This window comes from Doryrhamphus excisus, linkage group LG14 (assembly GCF_037039965.1).
Source record: "Doryrhamphus excisus strain RoL-2023G ecotype Guam linkage group LG14, RoL_Dexc_Guam_v1.1, whole genome shotgun sequence".
In the NCBI taxonomy this organism is placed as follows: domain Eukaryota; kingdom Metazoa; phylum Chordata; class Actinopteri; order Syngnathiformes; family Syngnathidae; genus Doryrhamphus; species Doryrhamphus excisus.
Window position 1 is genome coordinate 4,377,658 of NC_136370.1, and position 13,091 is coordinate 4,390,748.

Sequence of the window (13,091 nt, forward strand, 5' to 3'; positions counted from 1 at the left end):
TCTTCTCCGAGACCTGCATCAGGGCGTCCGTCAACTCCTGGATAGTCTGTGGTGGTGATAGACATGGCGGTGGTGAATGGAACAATGGCTGATAATCCCAGAGGTGCTCCATTGGATTCAGGTTTGGGGAACAGGTTTGTATTTCAAACTATAACGAGAGACAGAGCTGCCCCGCAATTTAACAAGTAACATCGCAATGTCACAAGATCGAAGATGAAAATTACCCCACCAAAACCTCATTTTGTTACAATAAAGCAAAAATGTTACAAGAAAAAAACTGTACAAAACTATTAATGTTGGAAATTACATGCTGAAATCCATGAATCTTCAGATATACTGTTTTATGGGGGAAAAAATGACCAAAGCATGTTTTTTCTACATTAATTGGAGTTAGCCGTCCTTCGCTATATCATAGTTCCAAAATCGCGACCTCACTCAATCTCGGTATTTCCAAAATGAATGAATGATTGCTGTTTCGTGATAGACTATGGCCTATTAGTAACAAATATTGAAAGTTTATAATGTATGGACTATTCAGGCCTCAAAGTGTCAGTAATGACACCAAACATTGATGAGACCTGCTAGCGAGCTAACTAGTTAGCCTTCAAATAATTTATTTTAATTCATCACATTACCGTCACACTGCGTTTAGTCAGCCATGTACGACATTATAGTGAAAAGAGGTTTTTCTCCTGTTCCATGTGGAAGTTGTTAGTTTTTGTCTTTCCTTCCCACTCTGTATGAAACACTAAGTTTAAAATAAATTATTTGGAGGCTAACTAGTTAGCTCGCTAGCAGCCGTACCTGCGCATTAGCTACATATGTTGTGTAAAGAAAGAAAAATAGGAGTGTAATGGTGACTATGAATGGGTGTTATTTCATGTCTACATGGAGCTAATAATTTTGTATGCTCTAACTCCAAAAATATTCAGTTTATTAGTATTGAATCCTACTTCCACTTCGTGGAAATGTCTTTGCAGAATTGTTGTCATTCAGCCATATTGGAGGCTTTTCCAGCATGAGATGAGCTTTAACGTTTTCTTTCTTTTGTTGTTGTTAAGCAGTGGTTTTGGTCTTGGAACTCTGCCATATAGGCCGTTTTTGCCCAGTGTCCTTCCTATGGTGGAGTCATGAACACTGACCTTAACTGAGGGAAGTGAGGCCTGCAGTTCCTTGGATGTTTTGTTGTGGGGTCTTTTGTGACCTCTTATATGAGTCTTCACTGCGCTCTTGGGGTCATTTTCTTTGGTTGGCCATTCCTGAGAAGGTTCACCGCTGTTCCATGTTTTGGCCATTTGTGGATAATGACTCTCACTGTGGTTTGCTGTAGCCCCAAAGCTTTACAAAACGGCCTTTACAGTATAACCTTTTCCAGACTGATAGATCTAAATTAATCCCACTTAAGTTATGGCCTATAACAAATAATAACAAATAAAAACAAAAACAAATGAAACACGTGAAACACAACAAATGAAAATGAACTTGGTAATTGGGCGGGCCCCCAGTATATTGCCATGTGTGTCTGTTTCCCTCATCTCTCACCTCCAAAGAGACAGGAAAAGGTGAGAGGATTGCGTTTCAGCACCATGTAGCATTGGTTCAATAGAACAACAACATGAATGGAGTGAGCCCTTTTGTCAGTCATGCAATCTCTCTTTGTCAGTGGGTGGAGTGCAGAAGTCTAATGTAGTAGAGATTGAATATGTAGATTGCAATATACAGTGCATCCGGAAAGTATTCACAGCGCTTCACTTTTTCTACATTTTGTCATGTTACAGCCTCATTCCAAATTGTATTAAATTAATCTCTTACCTCAAAATTCTACACAAAATACTCCATTATGACAATGTGAAAAAGTTTTTTTTGTTGACTTTTTTGAATTTATTAAAAATAGAAAACAAAAAATCACATTTACATAAGTATTCACAGCCTTTGCCATGAAGCTCAAAATTGAGCTCAGGTGCATCTTTTTTCCACTGATCATCCTTGAGATCTTTCTACAGCTTAATTGGAGTCCACCTGCAGTAAATTCAGTTGATTGGACATGATTTGGAAATATAATAACTGTCTATATAAGGTCCCACAGTTGACTGTGCATGTCAGAGCACAAACACCAAGCATGAACATTGGGACCTTCAAAGCAGCAGAATTTTTTCTGTATCCTTCCCCAGATTTGTGTCTCAAGACAATCCTGTCTCGCAGGTCTACAGACAGTTCTTTTGACTTCATGCTTGGTGTTTGTGCTCTGACATGCACAGTCAACTGTGGGACCTTATATAGACAGTTATTATATTTCCAAATCATGTCCAATCAACTGAATTTACTGCACCTTTTTACTGAATCTTTTTCTCTTTAGATTGTGGCTTTTTCAATCTATTTTCTCATTTTTCCCCCTTGATTGTTTTTTTTCATGTAATTATATTGTTTGATAACGTTCCACTGGCCACGCTTTTAACGAAAGGAACTGAACATACTGCTCAAAATCAGAAAAGTCTCACAAATAATACAGAAACCACAGGAAGTGTCGAACAATTGCGTAAGCTGCAACAGAAACGGCAGCAATTCAAGCCCAGATAAGCGTCTGTTGATGACGTAGCACGTAACTGCTCTATGATTGGTGCAGTACGGGTGTACGTAGCAACGGTCCGGAAGATGTCGCTCAGGCCAGTCCTGAAAAACTTCCGCCTTAAGTTGTAAAGAAAACATAGCAGCTAAAAGGCTATCGGACGACGTAGCAAGCCCCCCATTTAAGAGGTCCGACCAAAGGTAGAGACGAGTACACACTTGGAACAAATTATATGTTTGCCACGTCGCGCTTTGCCGCCACGTCTAATGAAGACTTCACGTACGCTTTGCTCTTTGCTAACACGTCCGCTGTGTGCTGGTGCATTCTAGCAGTTGGCTCCTATCGATCTGCTCGACTGTAGGCCTCGATTGCTAATCTATACGGTTAAATGAGGATGAGTGGGATACTTTGAGTAGTCAGCTATCAACACAGTAGCGTTTCCTGTCGTCCTCATGGGTCCAGAAAGGTAGTCCCACCGAGTGAAAGATACGTTAGCTACTTTTTTAGCCAGTTAGCTTAGCTGCTGCTAGCATACTGTAGTCGGTGTGGCTTGCTAGGAGATAACCTTTATAACACAAAGGTGGACAAACCTCTTTTCTGTTATGTGTCTCGTAAAATGTATATTTAATAAACTTTCGCACCAAGAATGCATTTAGAGATGGTGCCCTTACCCTCAGTTGTGTTATTGGGGAGACTTGGGAATCAGAAAACCCCCAAAACGAAATGCTTTCAGTGACGACTTGGCTCTTTTAATGTAAAAAAACAACTATATATTCTTTCAAGGTGCTATTTATTTGGGTACCCGGGTCTCCTTTCCTGACATGTAATGGTAGTGCCACTCCCCTCCCGGCCATTTAACAAACTCTTCCTGGTAGAGCCTCTCGTATTTATTCATGTTGAGTTGTTACCCGCCTATATACATGCATGTTAATGCTGTTTATTCAGCATCAAAGCAAATGTTGCCTTCCAGGGATTTTTCTATAGAACAGGTTGAGGTCCTTGTTCGCTTTATGGCGCTTTGTGATGGGAAAACAGGGGGAGGACAGATCTGCCTCAAAGGCTAATGCTGTGAAACTTGAAATTGGTTTTCATGGTTTACATAAAAAACAAATGAATGGAGTATGTCCGGTGTCAAACTATCTCCATCATCAAAGCTTTGTGTATGCAATACTTGGAACAATCTAGCTGTCAAACAAGCGTAAACATAGGATTGACCATTACATAAAACGGAGCAACCAAGATTCATATTTGAGGGGGGGAAACAGTAAATTGTCACATTAGTGAAAATAACTGTATAATATTACAAGAATAACCACACGTAACTGACACACTATGAGAATTACGAGTTAATATTAAACAAAGTACAAGAGTAAAGTAACTGTTGCAAGAACGAAGTTGTAATATTACAAGTTGTCTCTAAACCTGCATTAATATAAGGGTGACTTTATTAACTGTAAAACCAGTTTAAATGGTCAGTTTTGTGGGAGACTGTGGTCTATTAATAGTCAAAACATTAAAGTACAAGGAATATGTAGTATTCTGGTCATTAGGCGGCAATAATGACACAAAACAGTGAGGCATTACCTTAACTAGCTAGCTCGACTTCCTGGATCATAAGAGTTGTAAACAATGAATAAGTGTTGAGTGTAAAGGTGACTACAGGGTTTTTTCATGTCTACAGAGCTGCTATAATGTTAAAAAACAGATTGAGAAAGTCAAACAGGTTTTCTATGCTCTACATGCAAAAATATCCCATTTATTAACATTAAATGTTATATCATGAAGATTAATTTAATGCCTTCAGGTCTGGAACCAATTAATCGCTATAAATATGAGGAGCAACTCTCACCACTTTTGATACTAAGTCAAATGTGGGGGAAAAAATAGTTGTCATATTGCGAGAATAACGGCGTAATACTGCACAAAATAATTTTACAAGAATAACGCTAAACGTTTGCAACTTTACAACACTGTCTCGGTGTGAGTATAATGGCGTCATATCACATAAGGTTCAAGAATAAAGGTTAATTTTAATGAGAAGAAAGTCGTAGCATGTGTTTAAACCTGTACCTAAAAATAAAATGACATGTATTAAAAATAATAATAATAATAATAATAATATTCCACAGTGACAACACTATTTCATGTCAAATGTCAAATGCCAAACCTAACCTGACTTTTTCCTCTTCTCTCTTTCTTTTTCAAGGTTGCTGTCCTTCACTGGAGACTGTGTGTATGTGTGTGTACCTGTGTGCGTGTGTGTGTGTGTTTTTTTAAGAGTTTGTATGTGTGCGAGTGTGCTTGAGTCTATGTATGTATGTATGTGTGTGTGCATGAGTGAGTGAGCGAGCGAGCTGCAGCCCCGCGCCCCACCACACACACCCATACACACAATTTGACCGAGAGCCGCTCCTCCCTGGAGGATGACAATGGAGGAGATGAAGAATGAAGCAGAGACAAACTCTATGGTATCCATGACGCTCTACACCGTAATGTACCCTGTTTTTAACGAGGTAAGCAAAAGAAGTGGCATATTTTTTCATTTCCTGTTGTCCACATCCAAGGGCATTGAAGTGTTTTGTGTCAGCTATTGATGTGTAAGTTCTATTACAAAAAGTGTAACCTCTAATAATTACCACTATTCTTTTTTCTCCGCAAACAAGTTGATGAATCAATTAAAGTAGGAGTGCTTAAAGTTGGTAGAAACAAGGTCAACCAAAATATTGTCTCGTTCTTCTTTCCCTAGTCTACATTACATCCCCGCTTTTCACACAAGTTCGGTTCCTGACCTACCTGCGATTGGCAAAAATCCACAAGTAATTGCTATGCCCATTGTTCACTCGCAGTACAATCAAGGTTCACGTTCTATACAGTTGTCCCTTGTTTATCGCCATTATTGGTTCCAGACGCGACTGCCATAGTCAATTTCTGCAATCTAGGATTCAATATTAGTAGATACATTAGACATTTTTGTATTCAGAGCATAGAAAACCTGTTTGTGACTTTCTACATATGTTTTTTAACCATTATTAGAGCCCTGCAGACATGAAATAACACCCCTGTAGTCACATTTATTTACAGTCCTATTATTCTTTGTTCAAGCCACCTTCTGCAAAACTAATGCGCAGACCATGGGATCACTGCATGGATAAGAGATGGCCGTCCGTCATTGCAGAAAACATACTACTGAGCAATCTAGTTTGCCTCCAATTAATTTGTTCTATGCTTCAGAAAGGGTTTCAAACAGAGGGGGTAAGGACAAAATAATAAGCCAAAAATGTCCCATAACTTTGTTTCCTCTATATCATGCCGGACATGCTGTGGCTGACTCCATGAAATGTGAAGGTAATGAAATCTAAGTTCATGTCTCAACAATGTAACATTTCTGACAGCTAGAGACCTGAATACTACATACGACTTGTCTTTCCATAGTTTTTGACTAATCAGCCATAGCCAAACTTAAAAGAGTGATCATTCATTAATGACATTTTTGGAAAAGCACATTAGAGCGAGGGAGCAATGGTTGAACCGTGATGTTGCGAGGGACGACTATATATTCCTCACACCCTTATTAGCACATTTTAAAGTATATAAAGTGGGGCCGCCAAATTCGAACCACAGTGTGGCCACGGACAACTGTATAGTAAGTTGTATAGTAAGTTTTGCTTTCACTTACCACTGTGCAACTATGGTGTGTTCAAGGACTGCTGAAAAAAAGGTTATTACTGAGATGTGTTTTTTGTGGGGAAAAAACATCAGAACATTTACGGGGTTGTGGATGCCAAATTGTGAATGTGCAGGGATCCACTCGTTTGCCACTTGTTGCTAGGCAGAATTGGCAGGGCACATCACGTCATTCGTAAATGACGTTGCTAAACTGTCATTCTTGTTTTGTTGTATTTTGCGCCACCGTCATTCATCACTGATACAGTCTGCATTTTGTCCTTGCTGCCTCAGCTGGAGAGGATCAACCTATCAGCAGCTCAGACGCTCAGAGCGGCCTTCATCAAGGTAAGCAAATATGAACCGTAGCGTCTCACTACGCGCTTCCTGTCATGACATATGCTATCTGTACCACTTCCCAATTTGGCTCCCCACAACCCATTTAAGCATACATCCTGCAGCTTTTGCTCTCAACTTTGACCGTGTGACACTTATTGCTTTGGAAAATGAGCCACTTTCATCAAAACTGACATTCTTGTCCTCACTTTTGACCTCCACGTTGTCTTAACAACCTGTCCCAATTGCTCATGCCTCACTGCTGTGCAGTGATTACTCTGACAGATGACGGGTCCACGGCTGGTAATGAGCGTGTAGAAATGAAATATGAATGAAGGCGCGGCTGCTTTGTCACCACACGAACCATAGGGTGAGACACAAGTGCCTTGCAGCTGTTTTGCAGGGCGGCTCACTCGTGACGGGTTCTCCTAACTCAAGTGGTGTTATTCATGGCTCAATTATTTAAGAGGGACATGCCTGCGCATTTGATATTCGTCTGTGTCTGTGCCATTACGTCTTATGTCATCTAGTGTGAACCAGTGGTGCTACCATAAATGCTGCCGTTCTCCTACAACACTACAGCCCAAAAGAATGCCCATTTTCACTGCACAGTACCAACTTGGCTTAGCGTGGCTCTACTTGCTGTAGCAGATTTTTGCAGTAGCCGGCCTTCTTTGGTTCAACATGAGATGATAAGGGGCTAGAAATGATGGGATACCCAGGACGCCCTCATTGTCCTCCATTAATATTGTTTGCATCTCTTGTTCTGATTGAGGCATTAAAGGCGCCATGCTTTCTTTCTTTCACCAAGTAGTCCTGTGGCACTATGTTGACCCATGCCAGTTTAAGTACTTCCGTGTCTTGTTCACGAGTCAGGTGAAGAATGGAATACAAGATGGACAGGCTGATTGGTGCAGTGTCTGCAGTGATGCGGTGTCTGTTGTGACAGAGGGAGCTGAGCCAAAAGGCAAATCTGTCAATTTACCAGTCCATCTATGTTACCAACCTCATCTATAGTCGTGAGTGAAAGGACAAGATCGCAGTTGCAAGTGGCAGAAAATTTTTTTCCCAGTAGGTTGGCTGGGCTCCCTTTAAAGATAAGGTGTCAAAAGTGGTCCTTTTTGGGCTCGTAACATATTTGTTGTGCTTTTCATGTGTCTCTACTATTTTTCTCTCCTGCAGCATCCATTACAATGACATGCACATGCATCGTGGCATATTTTTCTTTGTCTAGGCAGAAAAGGAGAACCCCGGCCTGACTCAGGATATCATCATGAAGATCTTGGAGAAGAAGAATGTCCAAATCAACTTCACCGAATCGCTGCTGCGAATGGCTGCCGACGACGTGGAAGGTGTGTACTGGTAAACTCATCATGGACCAGCAGTCCAGCTTGAGGTTTTAAGTTATCACCTTTTCGCACAATCCCTATTTCCCGCAGAGTTCATGATCGACCGACCCGAGCAGGAGTTCCAGGACCTGAACGACAAGGCCAGAGCGCTGAAACACATCCTCAGCAAAATCCCAGACGAGATCAATGACAGAGTACGCTTCCTACAGACTATCAAGTGAGTACATCAGGCAGAGAGAGAGCGAGCGAGTGAGTGGGTGGAATTTGCGACATTGTTCCCGTGCGTTCTCATTGGTTGGGCTCCCCACAGAGACATAGCCAGCGCCATAAAAGAGCTTTTGGACACAGTCAACAACGTCATTAAGAAGTACCAGTACCAGAATCGCAGAGTGAGTCATGCACTAACTTTTCACACCTCAGAACCTGAGTGTGCGTCCTAAAAGTGTCACTTCTTTTTGCCGGTGAAGGCCCTGGAGCATCAGAAGAAGGAGTTTGTGAAGTACTCCAAAAGCTTCAGCGACACCCTCAAAACGTACTTCAAAGATGGAAAGTAAGTAGCTCGTCAGTACAGACATGCGGTACGCCTCCTTTCCACCCAGTAGTACACTTCTCTTCAGCTTTGGTTGGTAAGACGCCAATGTACCTCATCCTTATGTTCTTTTTTTTAAAGTGTGGTAAGATATGATGGACGCCACAGTGTTTTAATTGTGTAACTTTTGTAGCATTGTAGCATTACACAAAGCAGCTTACGTTGTATTTATTGGCCCTCAGCACATAAAATACAAAAAAAGTCATAATATAAAGAGATAAAATAGCATGAAGTTGAAATGGAAAAAGTGGTAATATGAAAAACAAAATGGTTTCAGTTTTTGGAAAGTTGGGTTGGCAAAAATGTATTATTTTAATAATCAAATCAAAATATTATGAGAATAAATTCCTAAGGTTTCAAGAAAAAAACATGCAAAGAGAAAGTTCATTTTTCTACCGCTTTTCCTCACGAGGGTCGCGGGGAGTGCTGGAGCCTATACCAGCTGTCAAAGAGAAAGTTGAAATACTTTATTTAATTAAAAAATAGCAAAAACGTGTCATCTCAGTGTAATAATGCGCTTTGTGAGCACAAAGTTGGTTTGAGATACTGAGTCCATGAGACGATACTTGAGGTTGGATCTACAACAAAAGAAATGCACGACAGTACATTGCAATTCACAACTATAATTGCTACTACGTTACATTCTTCCGTGTTCTGTGTGTATGCTGGCGGCCCCGCCTCCACCCGCCGAGACAGAGACTGTATGACTCACTCCATACATGCCATTGTTCTATGGAGTAAACGTGCTGAGGTACTAAAACTAATGCACATAGGGAACCCGCGAGAGACCAGGAAAACAGACTGGGACCAGCTAAATTATTAATTATCATTTTCATTTATGTCCCATCCTGATGAGCATCTGATGAGCTTGCTAATACATGGAAACGGTTGACATTGTCGCTCTTTCCTAACAGGCACAAATCTCTTTTTTTTTTATTGGTCACAGCTGCAAAATGCAGAGCCCAAAGAAGTTGGAAGTGCCATTATTTTAATGAAAAAAATGTCAAACACTGCTGAATTCAAGAAATTAATCAGAAGATGGTGCCCGTGTTGACATCCTCATCTTTTCAATAAAGTTTTCAGTGATGGTAAATGCAATGTTAAATGTTCATTCGTTCATTTCATTCCTCATTCATATGCATTTTAAATATTTTTTTTTTGCATGGAAGACTATAATTGTAAAACTATTTTAAAAAATGTCTTGTTTTAGAATTTTTGCCTTTCTTGAAGGGATGAATTGGATTGACATTATTTTATGGTAAAATTGGATTTGGTTAAATTTGGAATGGACACTCTCCTTGTCTTAGTGGGTGGAGGCCCGTAGCATTCACACAGTGCAGAAGCATGTAGAGTGAGCAATGCAGGCTAATGGTAGTACAAATGTTAGGTGATTGCAATATTATTGTCCTGTTTTCAAAAATTTTTTTTCATTGTACGTTTCTTAGAAGTAATGTTAAAGGGGGCCTATTAGGCTTTTTCCACTTTTCTGACCTATAAATGGAGTTAGAATGTTGTATTCTCACAATGAGGTTTGTGCATTTGGAAGCGAGCCCTGAAAGATGTTTAGGATGGCTCAAAATGCTTGGTTTCAAAAACCGTGGTAAAGCTGCCCCTTTGTGATGTCACATATATATGATTAATAGTTAGGACGTTCTTTGGGCATGAGACCAATCACAGCAGAGTGGGGATGCCCGGAGGCGGGCCGTAGGCGGAATGAATGAAAACAGAACGTTTTGGCAGGAAGCACAAATCAAAGGAAATGCAGCTGGAATGGGTGCAGATTCTGCAAAATCTAAAAAGTGTTCTGTGCGGGTTATTGTGTGTAGCTGCTCTACAGGAGAGCACAACTCAATACAAAGGGCCCCCCTTTAAAATCACATAGACTGCATCCTGTGTGCCGTCTCATCTTGTGACAACCCTACTAACCAAGGTTCCATTTAAGTCGATGGGCTGACTTGTGTCAACACAAGCGACATAAGCAGAAATAGCCATTGCTATTATTTACTAGGGATTTTTGCCTACACATATGGAACACAAAACATTAAGTCAGAGTTACTTTTCAATCACCTTGTAGATTGTTGTTTTTCTGTGTTTTTATAGTACTTTTATATACTTTGTTTATATACTTTTTATACTCCTGGTCCTGCCATGCCTTTATTTTGAGGCACTCTTGTCGTTTTCTGTCTTCTGACTGCGGGTTGTCTCCTTTTGTTCCCAGGGCGATAAATGTCTTCAACAGCGCAAACCGGCTCATCCACCAAACCAACCTCATACTGCAGACCTTCAAAACTGTGGCCTAGCTCGCAGAGGACCACACGGAAGCCACCACCCCCCCAAGCGCCCTCACACTGTGGCGGGTGGCCCAAGGGAGGGATATGTGGCTCCAGTGGTGGAAGCTCGATGAGCGCCTGACCCATATTTGTAAATTAGGAAGAGTTGATTTTAGGGGTTGGGGGTCACCTTTTCCAGTTGAAGGGACTGAAAAGTGCCATTTAAGTCAATGAGGATTTTCCAGTCTCAAACGGAAATAGGCCCAAAAGTCTGCTTGATTTGATTTTATTTGGACAGTTTTAATTTATAACCCTGATATTGTTTTTGGGAGTAGGCGAGGTGTTTATTAAAAGACTAATTGCCATTTTTCTAATATATTCATGTTGATCATTTTACTTCAAAAACTTGCAATCATAGCGACACTTACAAGACGTCGCCGCCTCGTCTTGTCCGGCTTCCTCTTTGCCGCTGCGCTTTGCACGCTCCAGAGGATTGACAAGCTGCCCTTGTTTGCACGTGTTTTTCTTTTTTTTTTTTGCTAAATAGAGAGAGGAGAGGAGAGGAGAGGAGAGGAGAGGAGGCGGCTCTGGCTGCGGTGACGTGGACATTTTTAGACCCAAAATTTCATTTCTGTTGACTATCTGACAACACAACGCCAAATAACTTCCAGCACAGTGTGCGCGCCTGACTTTACTTTACACCCCCTCCTCCTCCTCCTCCTCAGAGTGTAAGCACGCCGAGCTGGGCCTTGCTGTCGGGGGGCGTAAAGAGAGACAAATTCTGTATTTAACTGAAACCTGGTTGCAAATGTTCAATAAATAGTTTCCAAATGATCATTTTAGGCTTTTTGTTGTTTCTTTGGAAAAGTATGTCTGCTAGTGATGCGAACGTGAATCAATTTCTAAAGATGGCTGTCTTATTGGGACCTTCAAAGGAATTTAATGTTGTCCTGTTTTCTGTGACTATTTTTACTCGGCACTAGTGGAATATCAGCTTCCATTTTCCATTACTTTATTTAACATTCTGCTTAGGGCTGCAACAAACGATTATTCTGTGGTATAGAAAATCAATGAATCAAATCAGACTTTTACAGTTTAAATTGCTGCCTCTTTATTCATAAATATGTTAAATAAAAAATGAAATGGTTATCTCATAGCTTCAGTATACCAAATGTACACACAAGTACAATCATGCTCTTTTTCCGAGTAGATTGCTGACTAGATTGCCTAGTAGAAGCTTTTTCTAGATTGTTGCTGGTTTGATTGTCAGTCTACATCTTTCGATAGTTCAATATCCTCCATTTTTACATTTCAAATTCTGCTATACATTTCTCATTGCTACAAAGCAGTCCAACACCAACATCTTCAGATCATTCAGAACTGTCAGTACTTTTCTATAACTGAATATTTTCTGTCATTTTTCCCATTGAAAATGAATCCATACTTTTCAATGTCGTCCCCTATTGGTGGAAATTAATTTAACATGTAACAGTACATGGAACATTCCGCTTATTCTGTGCGTGTCTTCCACCTGATTGTTGCTCATTTGAGCCTCAGGGTTTTACATTGATTTATTGATCTGCACATGATTTTTTTTTGCACATTTTCAGCTATGTTCAAATGATGCAGGACATGTATGAGGACGGTAAGACAGTGGTAAGATGTGCTGGAGGTGTGACAGACAATATCCATGGACTATGATGCTTGCAGATGACAATGGGATTTGTAGTGAGAGTATGGAACAGGTGGAGGAGATGCTAGAAGAGTGGAGGTTTGCCCTGGAAAGGACAGGAATGAAGATTAGCTGCAGCAAGATGGAGTATATGAATGAGAGAGAAGAGTGAGGGTACAAATTGTAATACAAATACAATTGGTGACTGTATTGTTTTAAATAATGGCCCATAGTTCCGAAATTGATGTCCTTTTACATAAAATTTGGTAATGGAAATGGTTTAATTTCATTTAAACATGCATCAGATTACAATTGAGTGCATCCCATAATCAGTTCACAGTTCCACATGTCCAAAAGGAGTAGGAAGAAGCAAAGCTTATTAAATCCTACCCCTCCATCTGGTACGTTTACAATCAGTAACTGTTACATTTGTTCACTTCCTGCCTTTCTGATATAATTTAATTTGGGGGTTTTTTTGTTGTTTTTTTTAATTTTCATTTATTTTTTGTCCCGTACTGAAGTAGGAGGTGATATGAGCATCCAATGCCATAATGGGTACCATAGTAAGTGTCAATATAGTGATATATATAGCACATCATGACTGGTTCAAGACTCTTCATCCTTGTATTTAGCAAACATCAACTGC

The 13,091-nt window shown here is 40.3% G+C and overlaps 1 protein-coding gene across 2 annotated transcripts; it reads left to right on the plus strand.

Annotated features, from left to right (window-relative positions):
• Positions 1 to 2,600: 2,600 nt before the first annotated feature.
• Positions 2,601 to 11,610, plus strand: LOC131140539 (programmed cell death protein 10). 2 transcript variants are annotated; one of them, XM_058091057.2, is made up of 8 exons: positions 2,601 to 2,766; positions 4,773 to 5,079; positions 6,524 to 6,577; positions 7,800 to 7,917; positions 8,005 to 8,131; positions 8,225 to 8,303; positions 8,382 to 8,464; positions 10,722 to 11,610. In XM_058091057.2, the coding sequence occupies exons 2-8, from the start codon at positions 4,990 to 4,992 to the stop codon at positions 10,801 to 10,803; spliced, it is 633 nt and encodes a 210-aa protein (XP_057947040.1). In that variant the 5' UTR covers positions 2,601 to 2,766; positions 4,773 to 4,989; the 3' UTR covers positions 10,804 to 11,610. The 2 variants fall into 2 exon arrangements, with proteins under 2 accessions (XP_057947040.1, XP_057947041.1); XM_058091058.2 differs by lacking the exon at positions 2,601 to 2,766 and adding an exon at positions 2,891 to 3,032.
• Positions 11,611 to 13,091: the final 1,481 nt, after the last annotated feature.